General features: G+C 48.3%; 1 protein-coding gene, 1 long non-coding RNA gene and 1 other non-coding gene across 4 annotated transcripts in view; 1 reads left to right on the top strand and 2 right to left on the bottom strand.

Annotated features, from left to right (window-relative positions):
* Window positions 1–2,411: 2,411 nt before the first annotated feature.
* TRNAT-AGU (transfer RNA threonine (anticodon AGU)) lies at window positions 2,412–2,485 on the bottom strand. Its single transcript has one exon. It is a non-coding gene; the product is annotated as a tRNA-Thr (tRNA).
* A 1,165-nt stretch (window positions 2,486–3,650) lies between these two features.
* Window positions 3,651–17,850, bottom strand: part of WDR88 (WD repeat domain 88) — a 45,659-nt gene continuing 31,459 nt past the window's right edge. For both annotated transcript variants that reach the window (XM_024237380.3, XM_054538845.2), the window contains 3 exons: window positions 15,762–15,830; window positions 7,113–7,205; window positions 3,651–4,149 (listed from right to left, as the gene is read on the bottom strand). In XM_024237380.3, the coding sequence (XP_024093148.2) occupies window positions 3,976–4,149; window positions 7,113–7,205; window positions 15,762–15,830 (336 nt within the window). In that variant the 3' untranslated portion in view covers window positions 3,651–3,975. The remainder of the gene's footprint in view (window positions 4,150–7,112; window positions 7,206–15,761; window positions 15,831–17,850) is intronic.
* On the top strand, window positions 4,146–12,010 carry LOC134760636 (uncharacterized). Its single transcript, XR_010138478.1, has 2 exons — window positions 4,146–5,337; window positions 6,972–12,010. It is a non-coding gene; the product is annotated as an uncharacterized LOC134760636 (long non-coding RNA).

The following is a 17,850-nucleotide window of genomic DNA, read 5'->3' as shown; positions in this document are numbered from 1 at the left end:
TACGTCCCAATTTGAAAATTTAGTACACAGCTATAGTTATCAAGAGTGTGGCACAGGCATAAAGCTAGACATGTAGATTAAGGGACTAGAATTGGAAATCCGCAAATAAGCCCTCATATTTATGGTCAATTGATTTTCTACAAGGGTGCCAAGACCTTTGGGAACAGAATGGTCTTTTCAACAAATGGTGTTTGGATGAATGAAAATCCACATGCAAAAGAATGAAGTTGGACCCCTCCTTCACATCATATACAAAATTGACTCAAAGTAGATCCAAAACTTAAATGTAAGAGCAAAAGCTATAAAACCCTTATAAGAAAACATTAGTGTAAATCTTTATGACCTGGAACTTGGCAATGGAATCTTGAATATGACATCAAAAGCATAAGCAAAAAGGAAAAGTAGATACATTAGACTTGATCGATATTGAAACATTTGCACTTCAAATATCAGTATCAAGAAAGCAAAGAAGGCCGGGCACGATGGTTCACACCTGTAATCCCAGCACTTTGGGAGGCCAAGGCAGGCGGATCAAGAGGTCAAGAGATCGAGACCATCCTGGCCAACATGGTGAAACCCTGTCTCTACCAAAAATACAAAAATTAGTTGGGCATGGTGGCACGCGCCTATAGTCCCAGCTACTTGGGAGGCTGAGGCAGGAGAATCACTTGAACCTGTGAGGTGGAGGTTGCAGTGGGCAGAGATCACACCACTGCACTCCATCCTGGCGACAGAGCGAGACTCTGTCTCAAAAAAAAAAAAATTGGTGGCTCACACCTGTAATCCCCACATTTTGGGAGGCCGAGGTGGGCGGGGCGGATCACCTGAGGTCACGAATTCGAGACCAGCCTGGCCAACATGATGAAACCTCGTCTCTACTAAAAATGCAAAAATTAGCCGGGCTTGGTGGCGTGCACCTGTAATCCCAGCTACTCGGGAGGCTGAGGCAGGAGAATCACTTGAACCGGGGAGGCGGAGGTTGCAGTGAGCTGATATCATGCCACTGCACTCCAGCCTGGGCGACAAAGACTCCATCTCAGTAAGTAAGTAAGTAAGTAAGTAAATAAATAAATAAATAAATAAATAAATAAATAGCAAAGAGAAAAAGAAACGGAGAAAAGATTTCAAACCCTGTATCCAATGAGGGACTTTTTTATTTTTATTTTTTCTTCGAGATGGAATCTCGCTCTGTCGCCCAGGCTGGATTGCAGTGGCGTAAGTATGAGCCAGAAATAAACCAGCTCCACAATGACGCAAGCCCGGTTTCCAATAAATTCATCCCTGATTGGATCCAGGTGAACGCTCCTATCAGCACTGCAAAGCGTCAAAATCTCCTTACAAGCTTTCCTGGGCAATGTCAATCAAAAACAACCAAGATACAAAGGCGCAAGAATTGACTGGAAAACGAGAGAAATAAACAAACAAAAACAATAAACCCAGATCCATAGAAGAGGCAGGAAGAGGAACTGCTTCTGGGGCAGGTGAATTTGACTACACAGCCTTATGCCATGACTGCAGTTTCTGCACTGGGACTGTCCTGTCGGGTTTGACACGTGAATCCCTGGAGAATGTTTGTAAAAACTGCAATGCCGCACTCCACCCTACCCCACCACCCCCTAAGCCTCGGATGCACTTGCTCAGGAATAGGTTCCCACATGCAAATGTGGGTAGAACCCCAGCGCTGAGCAACCAACCCCAGCCCAAGCAGCTGGCTTCAGCCCACACCCGGCCGTCTGCAGCGGGGGCAGAGTCCCCTGCCTGGCCTGGAGTTTCCACGCAGTCATCGGACTGACGGTCACGCTAACCGGACTCAGTCCCGCATCCCTGCACATGGGGTCCCCTTGGCCTCGCCGCCGACCCAGGTCTTGCATTTGTGAAAAGGCTGCACCCACTGCGCGGCTGCAGGGAGACGGGCAATCTTCAGGCCTTTGCAAGGCTCAGCTAAGCCCGGCGAACGTTGAGGATCGGCACCCGCGTGGGCTCCCCCAAGTGGCAGCTTGGAGCCAGGAAGACTAGCGCTAGGAACCCACGCCACAGAAGACGGCGCGGGAGAGCGCGTCCACCGCCCGCCCTGAGGAAGCAGCCTCGGGGCCAACACTGGCTCCTCGCTGGACTCGAACGGCTGCTTCCCCGCCCGCCCGCTCGCCTCCCACGGCCAACCAGCACCATGGCAACCGCGGTCGCCTGGGTCCCCGCGCCGCCCACGCCTCACAGAGCCTGAGACCCGAGGAGGTGGTGTCCGTAGCCCGCCTGCACCCGCCCCCGCGGCTGAGGCCACGCCCCGCTGGGGGCCCGTCTACATAGGCCTCTCGGGCTCCCCCTCGCACCCGCATAGTATCGGGCAGCCGGGTGACGGCACAGAGCACAAAAGTGCAGGAGCAAAAGTTGAAAGAGCTTGGGACGCTCGGTTGAGGCACCGCTGGGATTCGAACCCAGGATCTCCTGTTTACTAGACAGGCGCTTTAACCAACTAAGCCACGGCGCCGCCCGTATGGGTTCGTTCTGAAACAGTTCTTCATTACTATTTACCATATGGGCCGGGCGCATGCGCACACACTCGGCGTGTTGTGGCGCACGCGTAGTGTAGCTCCCGATTCACACAGGCAGCTGAGACTGAGACCGGAAGCTTGGGCTGCACGGAGCGGGCGGAGCCTGGGAAGGCGAGGCTTCCTGGTCACGATAATGTCTCTTCCAACGTGGAGCCAGGACGCTCCGCCTTTGGGGAACGCTCGCGCAGGGCTTGGGCCTCAGGGCACTGCGGTCGACGCCCTACCCACCCCGGAGAACCCCCGGCCCCGCCAGCGCGGGCGGGCTGCTGGCTCCCCTGGCGTCCGGTCGAGGCGCACGCCCGCCTCGGTCCGACTGTGACCCCGGTGAGCTTCGGACCATTCTGCCCCGCGACCTCAGCCTGAGAAGGTCGGGGCCCTGCCAGCTCCCGGGACTATAACTTCAGTTGAGTCGCTCCTTCCGTGGATCCTGGGCTGGGGGAAAGTCGAGGGGTCCGGAAGGCTCAGAGGAGGGATCATGGACTTAGGGGTTCCCAGGCTGCTGGCGTGGGGCAACAACACCTTACATGGAGGGTTTTCTGCTGCCAGAGCAGGCAAGGCCCTCCCCTCCCTGGTTTCTCACTGACCCCTTCTGGATGTGCTCACGCAACTACACCAGCCACTGGTCTCCGCACTTTCCAGAGGGCCTGTGGGCAACTACGAAGCCGAACACTGCCAGCCCATCCACCCAGCATCCCTGCAGCATGCACAGAAAGGTTCACCCAGCATGGCGTGCAATAGGAACCTAAGCTCCTATCTCAGCCTATTTCTGGATTGATGCACGCTGTGAAAAATGCCGTGGCAGCAGGAAGAGGGCTGCACGTAGGCAAGGAGTTCTGGAAATTAAGACGTCTAGAGGAGAAAGCATGAGACATCCCGTGATGGCAATGCCACCGCCATCCCTTTGCCTAACCAAACCGTCCTCTGCTCCCGGCAAGTGGCCATCTGGGAGCATTAGCCAGGGAGGCACCCATTGTGTCTTGCCATCACGTCCACAGAGGGGGCCCCGCACCTTGTCATAGTCATTTGACAAACTCTCCAGAACTGCTGGTGCCAGCCCCCACAGGTCACCTTACAGGGCAACTCCAGACTCCACAATGTGAGTCTAATATGTGTTCCAAGAATCAAACAGGATGAGCACCAAGACATAAAGCTTAGAAATAGCAAGACTGCTTTTCAAATGCACATGCACACTTGTTTTCCAAAGGAATTAGATTTATTCTGCATGAAAACGGAAAGTAAAGTGTTCACTCCCCAAGCTGAGAGCTGAGAAGGTGGCACTGTGCTGAGTCCAGCCAGGGCTTGGGTCCTGCCCCAGTCTGACAGGCCTACTGAACCTGGGAGAGGCCCAAGAGAAAGCCCCTGCAGAGCCCCGACACCTACATGCTAGGTAGCCTGTGCTGGAGTCACTCAAAGGGGCCTGTGGCTGTCAGTCATCCTTGCTTCCCCTTGGCGGCGGCGAGTTCTCCCTTTCCGATGATGATGACGATGAAGTATCTGCTGGCAAGCCCCTTGTATCTATCCGGCAGAACACGCATTGGGTGAACATTTCAGAAGAGGTGTCACTCTTGAAGATGGAGAAAGGCCTGTCACATCTTTCGCACTGACATGGGATATTTTAAAAGAGCAGAAAGGAGGTGCTGGTCAGAGGGGATCCAGGCATGCCGTTAGAATTCTCCCAGCTACCTTGAGCTGGGGCAAGGCAAGGGTTCCCCTCTCTGGAATCTCTTTTTGGTTTGTTTTTTTATTTTTGTTTTTTTGTTTTGTTTTGTTTTTGTTTTTGCTTTTGAGACAGAGTCTCACTCTGTTGCCCAGGCTGGAGTGCAGTGGCACCATCTAGGCTCACTGCAACCTCCGCCTCCCAGGTTCAAGCAATTATCCTGCCTCAGCCACCCGAGTAGCTGGGATTACAGGTGTGCACCACTACATCCTGCTAATTTTTGTATTTTTAGTAGAGATGGGGGTTTCTCCATGTTGGCCAGGCTGGTCTTGAACTCCTGGCCTCAAGTGATCCACCCACCTTGGCAGCCCAAAGTGCTGGGATTACAGGCGTGAGCCACTGGGCGCAGCCCCTCTCTGGAATCTCTAACCCCACAAAGGCGGAAATTGCAGAGAGAATGAGCACAGGCTGCTTCCCCACCAATGGCTAAGCAGGTCCTGCCAGCTCATGTCTCCTGCCATGGGGGTCCTGAGGACATGCGTGGCAAGCCCCTTGACAGTTGGGAGGATGGGGGCGGGTGTCCAGCCCCATCCATTGTTCTGTGCAGAGTAAAATTGTGGGACTGAGAGGATGACTCCCTGACATCCTGAGAACACCCAACTTTTACAGAACCATGAGACGCAAGTCGGCAAGATTTCTGAACAAAGCAGGGGTGTGAAGCAGATTGATGCAGGTGCTAGGTGCCCTCCTGCATCCCTGAGCCTGTTTCTGGCCAAAGCTCAAAGAGAACACTGAAAACAAATGGCACAGCTCACCCATCACGTCTGCTTCCCACTAACAAGCAACAGTGCCGTGGGATGGGGTCTCCCAGGCCATGGGCAAAGGCCCCTCAGGTGTTCCCGCCATGCATGGTCCCCTGGAGAAGAGCCTGCAAGGTGGCGCGCCCCTGCCCTGGCTCTCCCAGCCCCTGGGCTTTGCTGTTCTGCCCGCTCCAGGACACTGAGGCCTGCTGGAGAGGGGGGTAAATCCCACCTGGGGCAGGCCTCAGGGGAGCCTGGCCTCTGAGGCTTCTCATGTTGATTGATTCAGAGCAAGTCAAGTGCAGCAGGCTCATCCTTGCTTCAGCTCCAGGTAGGCCTCTTTCTTTTCCTTTTTTGCAAGAAATAAATTAGATCCCAGTTCGGGTGCGGATAGCTTGTGCCTGTAGTCCTAGCACTTGGGAGGCTGAGGTGGGCAGATCACTTGAGCTCAGGAGTTCGAGACCAACCTGGCCAACATGGTGAAACCCCGTCTCTAATAAAAACACAAAACAATTAGCCAGCATAGTGGTGGGCGCCTGTAGTCCCAGCTACTCGGGAGGCTGAGGCAGGAGAATCGCTTGAACCTGGGAGGCGGAGGTTGCAGTGAGACGAGATCGCGCCACTGCACTCCAGCCTGGGTGACAGAGTGAGACTCCATCTCAAAAAAGAAATAAAGAAAAAGAAAAAAGAAATTTGATCCTTTACCTACCTTATCCTACATTCCTACATCCCACAGTCCAACCCCAGAACAGCAGGGCTCACAGAGGAGGCGGCTCACAGAGGAGGCGGCTCACAGAGGAGGCGGCTCCCAGGCCTTGCCCTACGTGGCCGGTGAAAAACAAGGGCCATCACTGCTCTGTAGCAAGTCAGCTTTCACAGTTTAAGGGCCAACACCGCCACAGGGACAAAGTCCATGTGAGTCCCACCCCTCACACTCCTGCCTTGCAGTGCGGCTCCCAAGTTAGCCATTCCCAGAAGCAGTGGCTCCCAGCTGAACCTTCTGAGAGGAGGCCAAGTCTAGGTAGCTCCAGGATTCCCAGGGAAGGACTTAAAGGGACCCAGCCTGCACTCCAAGGCAGCAGCCAGGTGTGTGCACCGAGAGGCTCCAGCGGGGAGTTGCCTTCACTGCCCAGGGACAGCCTCTGTGGCCAGCCCCGGCTGGGCCTGGTGAAGCAGAAAATATGCTGGCCTGGCCACCAAGCTCTTGCACTAGAGAAGCGCAGGCACCTAAGCGTTTTGCATGGGAAGTGGGGCTCTGGGGACCTGTCCAGGGTAGGAGGCTCACGCAGTGCCCAGCTGTGGCCATTCCTCCATTTACCAGTGCTCCTGCGGGCCTCATCCCCTCCAAGCCCCCTCACTCTACCCCTCCGACACACCAGGCTGGCTCCTGCCTCTCAGGCTCTGCATTGGCTGTTCTCTATGCTGGGAAGTTTTGTTTTGTTTTGTTTTGTTTTGTTTTGAGACAGAGTCTCACTCTGTTGCCCAGGCTAGAGTGCAGTGGCGCAATCTCAACTCACTGCAACTTGCACCTCCCAGGTTCAAGGGGTTCTCCTGCCTTAGCCTCTCAAGTAGCTGGTATTACAGGCATGCACCACCACGCCTGGCTAATTTTTTTGTATTTGTAGTAGAGACGGGACTTAACCATGTTGGCCAGGCTGGTCTCGAATTCCTGACCTCAGGTGATCCACCTGCTTCGGCCTCCCAAAATGTTGGGATTACAGGCGTGAGACACCGCGTCCAGCTGGAAGTTCTTTCCTCTAAATATCTGCACGGTTCACCCCCTCACCACCTTCAAGTCGACACAGCGGTCACTTCTCAATGAGACCTATGCTGACCACCCTTTAAAATCTTGCAACCTGCAGCACTCCTATTCCCGTTTCCTATGTATTTTTCTGTCAATTACTTATCACCATGTGACTTGCTACACATTTTTCATGTGTCTTTCCTCTTTGTTTCCTCTCTTAGAATTTAAGCTCCCGTGGGGCAAAAATGTCGGTCCGTTTGTTCACGATTGCATCTCCAGGTGCCCAAAGTTCATTCAAATGATTAATTTATAGAGGGAACTAATGAAAGCCTTCACTGGGCTTAATTTTACCTAATACCAACCTGCTTCAACTTCAAGCCCACGGCCTTTTTGTACTTGATTACCAAAGGAATTTGATCAATTTCTTCAATATTCCACAGTCTCATGGTCCTATCCTAAAACAAATAGCAAACCAGCGGTCACAAAACAGGCTGTGGTACATCCATACAAAGGAATATCATTCAACAATCAAAAGACATGGGCTGTCAAGGCACAAAAAGAGGAAACTTCAATGCACATTGTTATGCCATAGAAACCAACCTGAAGAGGCTACAGAGTATAATTCCAACCACATGACATTCTGGAAAAGGCAAAACTAAAGAATATAAATAGATCAGTCATTGCCCAGGATTACAGGGAAGAGGAGGAGGGATGAATAGTAAAACTATTCTGTATGGCCAGGCGTGGTGGCTCATGCCTGTAATCCCACCACTTTGAGATGCCAAGGTGGGTGAGGTCAGGAGTTCAAGACCAGCCTGACCAGTATGGTGAAACCCCATCTCTACTAAAAATACAAAAATAGCTGGGCGCAGTGGCGTGCACCTGTAGTCCCAGCTACTTGGGAGGCTGAGGCAGGAGAATTGCTTGAACCCAGGAGGCGGAGATTGCAGTGAGCCAAGATCGCACCACTGCACTCAAGCCTGGGCGACAGAGCGAGACTCTGTCTCAAAACAAACAAACAAACAAAACTATTCTATATGACACTGTATTGGTGGATATATGATATGCATTTGGCAAAACTATACAACACAAAGCATGAAACTATGTAAACCACGGACTTTAGTTAATAATAGTTCCCAAAAGGAATGCAGTCCTGTTGATACCTAGATTTTAGCCCAGTGAGAGCTTATCAGACTTCTATCTTACAGAACTGTAAGATATTAAATTTATGTTGTTTAATGTTTAAACAGTACAGTCTGGTAACTTATTATAGCAGCAATAAAAAAATGGATACATTGAGTATGTTACATTTCTTGATTCAGCAGTTGCAACTAAATATCCTGTGGGAGAACAAAGGGGACATTTTTGTAACAGATGTGTTGACTTCATGCTGCATAGAGCTGTCAGATCTTACCAATAAGCATACTTCCTACAGTATAGCAAGTGGTTTGCCAAATCATGGCAACAAAAAATGTCCTCCCAGCACTTAGATACTTTAATTCAAAAGTTAGTTTCAAGCTGGGCATGGTGGCTCACACCTGTAATCCCAGCACTTTGAGAGGCATATGTGGGAGGATGGCTTGAGCCCAGGAATTCAAGACCAGTCTGGTCAATATAGCGAGACCTTGTGTCTGCAGAATAAAAAAAAAAAATTCTGTTAGGCAGGGCATGGCTCACGCCTGTAATCCCAGTACTTTGGGAGGCCGAGGCAGGCAGATCACCTGAGGTCAGGAGTTTGAGACCAGCCTGGCCAACATGGCAAAACCCTGTCTCTACTAAAAATACAAAAATTAGCCAGGCATGATGCTGCATGCCTATAATCCCAGCTACTCGGGAGGCTGAGGCAGGAGAATCGCTTGAACCTGGGGGGCAGAGGTTGCAGTAAGCCGATATCGCACCATTGCACTCCAGCCTGGGTGACAGAGCGAGACTCTGTCTCAAAAAATAATAATAATAATTTTTTTAAATTAGCTAGGTGTAGTGGTGCACACCTGTAGTGTGTTTGGAGCCACTTTTCACCTTCCTCAAAATGTACAGAAGCACTTAATGAGATTTTTTCTTTTTTTTTTTTTAAGACAGGATCTTACTCTGTCACCCAGGCCAGAGTGCAGTGGCATGCTCTCAGCTCACTACAACCTCCGCCTCCCAGGCTCCAGTGATTCTCCTGCCTTGGCTTCCTGAATAGCTGGGACTACAGGCATGCACCACCATCCCCACTAATATTTTGCATTTTTAGTAGAGATGGGGTTTTGGCATGTTGCCTAGGCTGGTCTCAAACTCCTGAGCTCAGGCAATCTGCCCATCTTAGCCTCCCAAATTGCTGGCATTACAGGCATGAGCCACCGTGCCCAGCCAAGATTTTCAATTAGAGAAATGGAAAGAGATATCTTCCTTAAACATGTGCCTACAAGATGGCTATTATCATTTCTGACCATAGAAAAGATGTCAAAATGAGCCAGGCACAGTGGCTCATGCCTGTAATCCCAGCACATTGGGAGGCCAACGCTGTCGAATCACTTAAGGCCAGGAGTTTGAGACCAGCCTGGGCAACATGGCAAAACCCCACCTCCACTAAAAATACAAAAAATTAGCCAGGCATGGTGGCGGGCACCTGTAATCCCAGCTACTCGGGAGGCTAAGGCGGGAGGATTGCCTGAGCCCGGGAGGTTGAGGCTGCAGTGAGCTGAGATCATGCCACTGCACTCCAGCCTGGGCAATATAGCAAGACCCTGTCTTTTTAAAACATAAATAAATGGGGCCAGACGCAGTGGCTCACGCCTGTAATCCCAGCACTTTGGGAGGCCAAGGTGGGTGGATCACCTGAGGTCGAGAGTTTGAGACCAGCCTGACCAACATGGAGAAACTTGTTGGTTTCTGTACTAAAATACAAAAGTAGCTGGGCGTGGTGGCACATGCCTGTAATCCCAGCTACTCGGGAGGCTGAGGCAGGAAAATTGCTTGAACCCAGGAGGCGGAGGTTGCGGTGAGCCAAGATTGCGCCATTGCACTCCAGCCTGGGTGGCAAGAGAGAAACTCTGTCTCAAAAATAAAATAAATAAATAATGCACATTTTAGGTAGATATAGCCTATACTGTGAATTTAGAGTGCAAAGGACTTCATTGACAAATACCTGGTCTTTCAAAGCAAGCTTATAGATTTAGTACATTGAACATTTTTGGAGTGCTGGGAAATAAAGCCTACAAGCTTATAGATTTAGTACATTGAACAGTTTTGGAGTGCTGGGAAATAAAGCCTACAAATCAAAAAACCTGTTGTTGCCAGTAAGTAAAATCTTTTTTTTTTTTTTTTTTTTTTTTTTGAGACTGGGTCTCACTCTGTCACCATCAGTCAGGCACAAGGGTTCCAATTGCTCCACATCCTTTGCCAACATTCATTATTTTCTGAGTTTTTTTATTATAGACCTCCCAATAGATGTGAAGTGATACCTCACTGTGCTTTTGATTTGCATTTCCCTAATGACTAATGATGTTGAGCATCTTGTCATATGCTTCTTGGCCATTTGTATATCTTCTTTGGAGAAATGCCTATTCAAGTCTTTTGCCCATCCTTGAATTGGGTTGTTTTTTGTTGTTGAGTTTTCGAAGTTCTTTATGTATTCTGCATAGTAATCCCTTATCAGATACATGATGTGCAACTATTTTCTCCCATTCTCTAAGTTGTCTTTTTGCTTTCTTGGTAGTATCCTTTGATGCACAAAAGTTCTTAATTTCAACGAAGTTTAGTTTGTCTGTTTTTGCTCTCATTGCCTATACTTTTGTTGTCATATCCATGAAATCTCTGCCAAAGTCAATATCATGAAGATTTTCTCCACTGTTTTCTTCTAAGGGTTTTATAGTTTAGCTCTCAAGTTAAGGTGTTTGATCCTGAGTTAATTTTTCTGTACGGTATTAGGTAAGGGTGCAATTTCATTCTTTTGCATGTAAATTTCCAATTTTCCTAGCACCATTTGTTGAAAAGACTGCCCTTTCTCCATTGAATGGTCTCGGCACCCTTGTCAAAAATCCCTTATTTCTGGGCTTTCTATTCTAAGCCATCTGTCTATATGTCTGTCCCTATGCCAGAACCACACTGTTTTAATTACTGTAGACTTGTAGTAACTTCAAAGTCAGAAAGTGTGAGTCCTCCAATTTTCTTCTTCTCCTTCTCCCTCTTATTCTTCTCCTTCCCCTTCTCCTTCTTCAAGATTATTTTGGCTGTTCGGGGCCCCTTGCAATTTCATATGAAAATGCTGTTGGAGGCTGCGCGTGGTGGCTCACACCTGTAATCCCAGCACTTTGGGAGGCCGAGGCGGGGGGATCACGAGGTCAGGAGATCGAGGCCATCCTGGCTAACACGGTGAAACCCCGTCTCTACTAAAAATACAAAAAATTAGCCAGGCGTGGTGGTGGGTGCCTGTAGTCCCAGCTACTCGGGAGGCTGAGGCAGGAGAATGGTGTGAACCCAGGAGGTGGAGCTTGCAGTGAGCCGGGATTGTGCGACTGCACTCCAGCCTGGGCGACAGAGCAAGACTCCGTCTCAAAAAAAAAGAAAATGCTGCTGGAATTTTTATAGGGATTATGCAGAATCTGTAGATTACTTTGAGTAGTACTGACATCTTAATGATGAGTCTTCCTATCCATGAATATAGGATGTCTTTCCACTCATTCAAGTCTTCTTTAATTTTTTTCAGCAATACTTTATAGTATTCATTGTGCCAGTCTTTCACCACCTTTGTTAGATTTATTCCCAAGTATTGTTTTGGATACCATTGTAAATGGAATTGCTCTTCCTTTCCAGATTGTTCATTGCTGTGTATGGAAACACAACTGCTTTTTTGTGTGTTGATTTTGTACCCTGAAACTTTGTTGAATTCATTTGTTAGCTTTAGTAGCTTTCTTGTGAATTCTTTGGGATTTTCTGTATTTATGATCATGCCACCTATGAATAGAAATAATTTTGGGGCCAGGCACGGTGGCTCATGCCTGTAATCCCAGCACTTTGGGAGGCCGAGGCAGGCAGATCACGGGGTCAGGAGTTTAAGACCACCCTTGCCAACATGGTGAAACCCCATCTCTACTAAAAATGCAAAAATTAGCCGAGCATGGTGGCACATGCCTGTAATCCCAGCTACTCGGGAGGCTGAGGCAAGATAATTGCTTGAACCCAGAAGATGGAGGTTGCAGTGAGCCAAAATCACACCACTGCACGCCAGCCTGGGTGACAGAGCAAGACTCCATCTCAAAAAAAAAAAAAAAAGAAATCATTTTGGCTGGGCATGGTGGCTCACACCTGTAATCCCAGCACTTTAAGAGGCCAAGGCGGGCAGATCACTCAAAGTCAGGAGTTCAAGGCCAGCCTGGACAACATGGTGAAATCCCGTTTCCACCGGGAGAATTGCTTGAACCCAGGAGAGATGGAGGTTGCAGTGAGCCGAGATTGTGCCACTGCACTCTAGCCTGGGTGACAGAATGAGACCCTGGAAAGAAAGAAAGAGAGAAAGAGAGAGGAGAGGAAAGGAGAGGAAAGAGGGAGGGAAGGCAGGAAGGAAGGATTGAAGGAAGGAAGAAAGAAAGGACAGAAGGAAGGAAGGAAAGAAGGAAAGAAAGAAAGGAAAGAAAGAAAGGAAGGTTGGGAGGGAGGGAGGGAGGGAAGGAAAGGAAGAGAATTTTACCTCTTCCTTTTCAATTTGGATGCCTTTTATTTCTTTTTCTTGTCTGATAGCTCCAGCTAGCACTTCCAGTACAATATTGAATAGTAGCAATGAAAGTAGGCATCCTTGTCCTGATCCTGATCTTAGGGAAGAAAAATTTTAGTCTTTTACCACTGAGAATCATGTTAGCTGCAGATTTTTTCTAAACACTCTTTATTATGTTGAGGAATTATCCCTTTATTCCTAGCTTTCTGAGTTTTTTTATTATTATAATGAAAGGGTTTTGAATTTTTTCAAATGCCTTTTCTGTGTCAGTTGAAATGATTGTATAGGTTTTTTTTCCCTTTGTTCTATTAATGTGATATATTTCATTGATTTTATGTTGACCCACCCTGTATCCCTGGGATAAATCCCACTTGGTCATGGTAAATAATTCTTTTAATGTACTGTTGGATTTTATTTGCCAATATTATGTTGAGCATATTTGCATCTATATTAATAAGAGATATTGGTCTGTAATTTTCTTTTATTGCGATGTTTCTTCTTGGCTTTGGTATCCAACTCGTGCTGGCCTCATAGAATGAAGTCACTGCTTTATATTAAATATAAGTAATATGTATTTAATCAGTCCTATTTTATTTGTGTTCTCTTTTTTAAACAGTCTTACCTCTATATATCTTAAAAATATATGATATAACCTACAAAATTTATTTATTTATTTATTGGAGACAGGGTCTAGCTCTGTCACCCAGGATAAAGTGTAGTGGCATGATTGTGGCTCACTGCAGCCTCCGCCTCCAGTGCTCAAACCGTCCTCCCATCTCAGCCTCCTGAGTAGCTTGAACTACAGGTATGCGCCACCACTCCTAGCTAATTTTTTGTATTTCTGGTAGAGACAGGGTTTCACCATGTTGCCCAAGCTGGTCCCAAACCCCTGGGCTCAAGCGAACCTCCCGCCTCTGCCTCCCAAAGTGTTAGGAGTATATGCATGAGCCACTGCGCCTAGCCAAAAGTTTAAATATTCAATAATTTTTTTTTTTAAGAGACAAGGTCTCACTCTGTCGCCCAGGCTGGAGTATAATGGCATGATCACAGCTCACTGCAGCCTCGACCTCCTAAGCTCAAGCATTCCTCCCATCACAGCCTCCCAAGTAGCTGGACCTGGAGTAACTGAGAATATAGGCTCATATCACTATGCTTGGCTAAATTTTTGTAGAGACAGGGTTTCGCCACATCGCCTAGGCTGGTCTCAAACTCCTGAACTCAAGTTATCTGCCTGCCTTGGCCTCCCAAAGTGCTGGGATTACAGACATTGAGTGGCCACCACACCCAGCTTTTTTTTTTTTTTGAGACCACAACCAGTCTCACTCTTTGGCCCAGGCTGGAGTGCAGTGATGCCATCACGACTCACTGCAGCCTCCACCTCCCAGGCTCAAGCCATCCTCCCACCTCAGCCTCCCAAGTAGCTGGACCTGGAGTGGCTGGGACTACAGCCACACACCACCACACTCGGTTAATTTTTTAAAGCTTTTTTTGTAGAGATAGCGTCTCACTATGTTGCCAGGGCTGGTCTCCAACTCCTGGACTTAATCAATCCTCCCACCTTAACCTCCCAAAGTGCTGGGATTACAGGCATGAGCCACCATGCCCAGCCAAGATTTTTTCTAAAGTAACACTAAAGTACTGTATCAAAGAATAGAAATAAACATTATAATTTTTTTTTTTTTTGAGACAGAGTTTCGCTCTTGTCACCCAGGCTGGAGGGCCATGGCGTGATCTCGGCTCACTGCAATCTCCGCCTCCTGGGTTCAAGTGATTCTCCTGCCTCAGCCTCCCAAGTAGCTGGGATTACAGGCACCTGCCACCACGCCCGGCTAATTTTTGTATTTTTAGTAAAGACGGGCCTTCACCACGTTGGCCAGGCTGGTCTTGGACTCCTGATCTCAGGTGATCCACCCGCCTTGGCCTCCCAAAGTGCTGGGATTTCAGGCGTAAGCCACTTCACCTGGCCAATATTTTTATATTTTTCTCCAACATATTTGTTTAATTTGCCCTACTGTTAATTACTACTAATTGTCGCTGTTCACTAGTCCTGTTGTTTTGCTTAAATAATAATATTCATGGAACAGAAAAGTAAAAAATATAAAATAATGTATAATTTCAAGTAAACCTTTACTTCTTATTTTTATATTAAAGTAGTAACATATAGGCATATAATCTTTTGCTATATATTGTATTATTATGGGTTTGTTGTTTTTTTTTCTGATATGTCTGTATTCCAAGTTGGCTCTCTAAAAAGTTGGTCATGCTAGGCAGCGCCTCTCCCACAGTCTCCTGGATCTAGAAACCTCTAGCCTAGAACATGACATGCTCGAATACAGGGGTCCCCGACCCCCCAGTCTGTGGCCTGTTAGGAACTGGGCCACACAGCAGGCGGTGAGGAGGGGGCAAAGCTTCATCTGTATATATAGCCGCTCCCTGTCACTCACTTTACCACCTGAGCTCCGCCTCCTGTCAGATCAGTGGCCACATTAGATTCTCACAGGAGCACGAAGCCTATTGTGAACTGCACATGTGCGGGATCTAGGCTGTGCGCTCCTTGTGAGAATCTAATTCCTGATGATCTGTCACTGTCTCCCATCACCCCCAGATGGGCCGTCTAGTTGCAGGAAAACAAGCTCAGGGCTCCCACTGATTCTACATGATGGTGGGTTGTATAATTATTTCATAATATATTACAATGTAATAATAATAGAAATAAAGTGCACAATAAATATAATGCCCTTGCACCATCCCAAAACCATCCCCCGCCTCCCATCCATCGAATAATTGTCTTCCATGAAACTGGTCCCTGGTGCCAAAAAGGTTGGGGGCTGCTGCTCTAATATAGGTGGAGGGCAGAGTAGGTCCCCACTTATCTGGGGCTAACACCTGCAGGACAACTCTTGGGACATCCTGGGCTGGCTGCTATGTGCCAGTGGAATGGGAATCTCAAGATGCAGTGCTGCAGGAAGGGGAGGCCCCCCTGGACCTTGGGTGGTCTCCAAGGCTTATCCATGAGCTGATGCTTTCCCTTCAAGTCCCCCATTGGCTCCATTGCTCACCAATCCAGCCAGACTCTTTTTCCAACAAAGTTCAAATGTCAACGGTGCAGACACAGAAATACCTGGAAACTCCAAACTCATCGCGTTTACGCACGGAAGGACATGCTGTCCACATTCCCAGGCAGCTCCATGAACGCAATGGCCTGGTCAGGTACAGCTCACTTAACCCACCCAGGAATTTTATACTTGGCAATAACTCTTCCGCTATCACCAATTCTGGCGAATGTGATCGATATTGTAAGCTTGGCCACTTTTACCTTGGAAGCAGACAGGATCCATTTCTTGTTGTTGCTAATGGCAACATCCATCACCCAGTCATTATGGCCCTGAAGAAATATCAAATTTTAATGAAAACCTGGAGAAAATAATTTTGAAAGAACAACAAAAACAAGCTGGGTGTAGTGGCTCACACCTGTAACCTGCCCTTTGGGAAGCCGAGGTGGGAGGGTCACCTGAGCCCAGGAGGTGGAAGCTGCAGTGAGCCATGATTGCACCACTGCACTTCAGCCTGGGCAGCAGAGTGAGGACCCATATCTAAAAAAAAACAACATAAAGTCAAGAACCCAGTGTTGCTTACATTTAAGAGTAGCTGGCTGAGTGCAGTGGCTCATGCCTGTAATCCCAGCACTGTGGGAGGTTGAGGTGGACAGATTGCTTGAGTCTAGGAGTTTGAGACCAGCCTGGGCAACATAGTGAAAACCCATCTCTACTAAAAATACAAAATATTAGCCGGGCATGGTGGCATGCGCCTGTAATCCCAACTACTCAGGAGGCTAAGGTGGGAGAGTCACTGGAGCCCGGGGAGGTTGAGGCTGCCCTGAGTCATGATCATGCTCTCCAGCCTGAGCGACAGAGTGAGACTGTCTCAAAAAAAAAAAAAAAAGAAAGAGCAGAACAGCTCATTGTACTTCCTTGGTTTCATCAAAAACATTTAGGGTGGAATACAAAGTGTAAAGACATGTAATATATGTACATTCTATGTTTTTTTGTTGTTTTTTTTGGGGGGGTTGTTTGTTTGTTTTGAGACAGAGTTTTGCTCTTGTCGCCCAGGCTGGAGTGCAATGGCGCAATCTCCACTCACTGCAACCTTCACCTCCTGGGTTCAAGTGATTCTCCAGCCTCAGCCTCCCAAGTAGCTGGGATTACAGGCACCCATCACCATGCCCAGCTAATGTTTGTATTTTTAGTAGAGATGGGGTTTCACCATGTTGGCCAGGCTGGTCTCGAACTCCTGACCTCAAGTGATCCACCCGCCTCAGCCTCACGAAGTGCTGAGATTACAGGCATGAGCCACCGCAGCCTGCCTATTCCATATTTATTTACTTAGTTATTTTTATTTTGAGACAGGGTCTTACTCTGTCCCCCAGGCTGGAGTATAGCAGCTCAATCATAGCTCACCACAGCCTCAACCTCCTGGGCTCAAGTGATTCTCCTGCCTCAGCCTCCCGAGTAGCTGGGACTACAAATGTGTATGTCACTGTGTATGGTTTTTTAAAAATAGTACTCGGGGGTTTAGCAGGATTAGGGGAGAAATATTATATTCCCAGCTGGTCTCAGGTTTTCATTTGCATTCTTTTTGTAGGAAATACCCCTCAGAGGCCCTGTAAGTGAGGGGTCTTTTGGCTTCCAGTAACTGCAAACTTGATCCACTGTGGCTTAAGCAGAAGAGGAGTGGGATGTTTTCTTTGGGTAAATAGGAGCTCAGAGCAGGCCGGGCGCAGTGGCCCACGCCTGTAATGCCAGCACTTTGGGAGGCCGAGGCAGGTAGATCATGAGGTCAGGAGATCAAGATCAGCCTGGCTAACACGGTGAAACCCCGTCTCTACTAAAAAATACAAAAAAAAAAAATTAGCCGGGCATGGTGGCGGGTGCCTGTAGTCCCAGCTATTTGGGAGGCTGAGGTAGGAGAATGGTGTGAACCCGGGAGGCGGAACTTGCAGTGAGCCAAGATCGTGCCACTGCACTCCAGCCTGGGCGACAGAGCAAGACTCCGTCTCAAAAAGTCTCAAAAAAGAAAAAAAAGAAGGAGCTCATAGCAGATAGCTGCCATTGCTGCCTCAGACACTGAATGATGTCTGGGCTTTATGCCAGCATCTCTGTCCTTCTTTGGCCTTCCCCGTACGGAAAGAGGCAGAAAGTGAGGCCATCGTGTGGTCAGAGAAAAAGGAATCAGAGAGAAGTTTAAACCACTTAGTGTAATAAAAGGACAGGAATCTGGGGATGGGAGAACAGAGAGAGAGGAGAGAAGAGGAGAGAGAATAGAACAACCGGCTCTGTCACCCAGGCTGGAGTCCAACGGTGCAATCTCAGCTCACTGCGGCCTCTGCCTCCCAGGCTCTAGAGATT

Source organism: Pongo abelii, chromosome 20, assembly GCF_028885655.2.
Source record: "Pongo abelii isolate AG06213 chromosome 20, NHGRI_mPonAbe1-v2.0_pri, whole genome shotgun sequence".
NCBI lineage: Eukaryota > Metazoa > Chordata > Mammalia > Primates > Hominidae > Pongo > Pongo abelii.
This window is presented reverse-complemented; position numbering and strand designations above follow the sequence as displayed.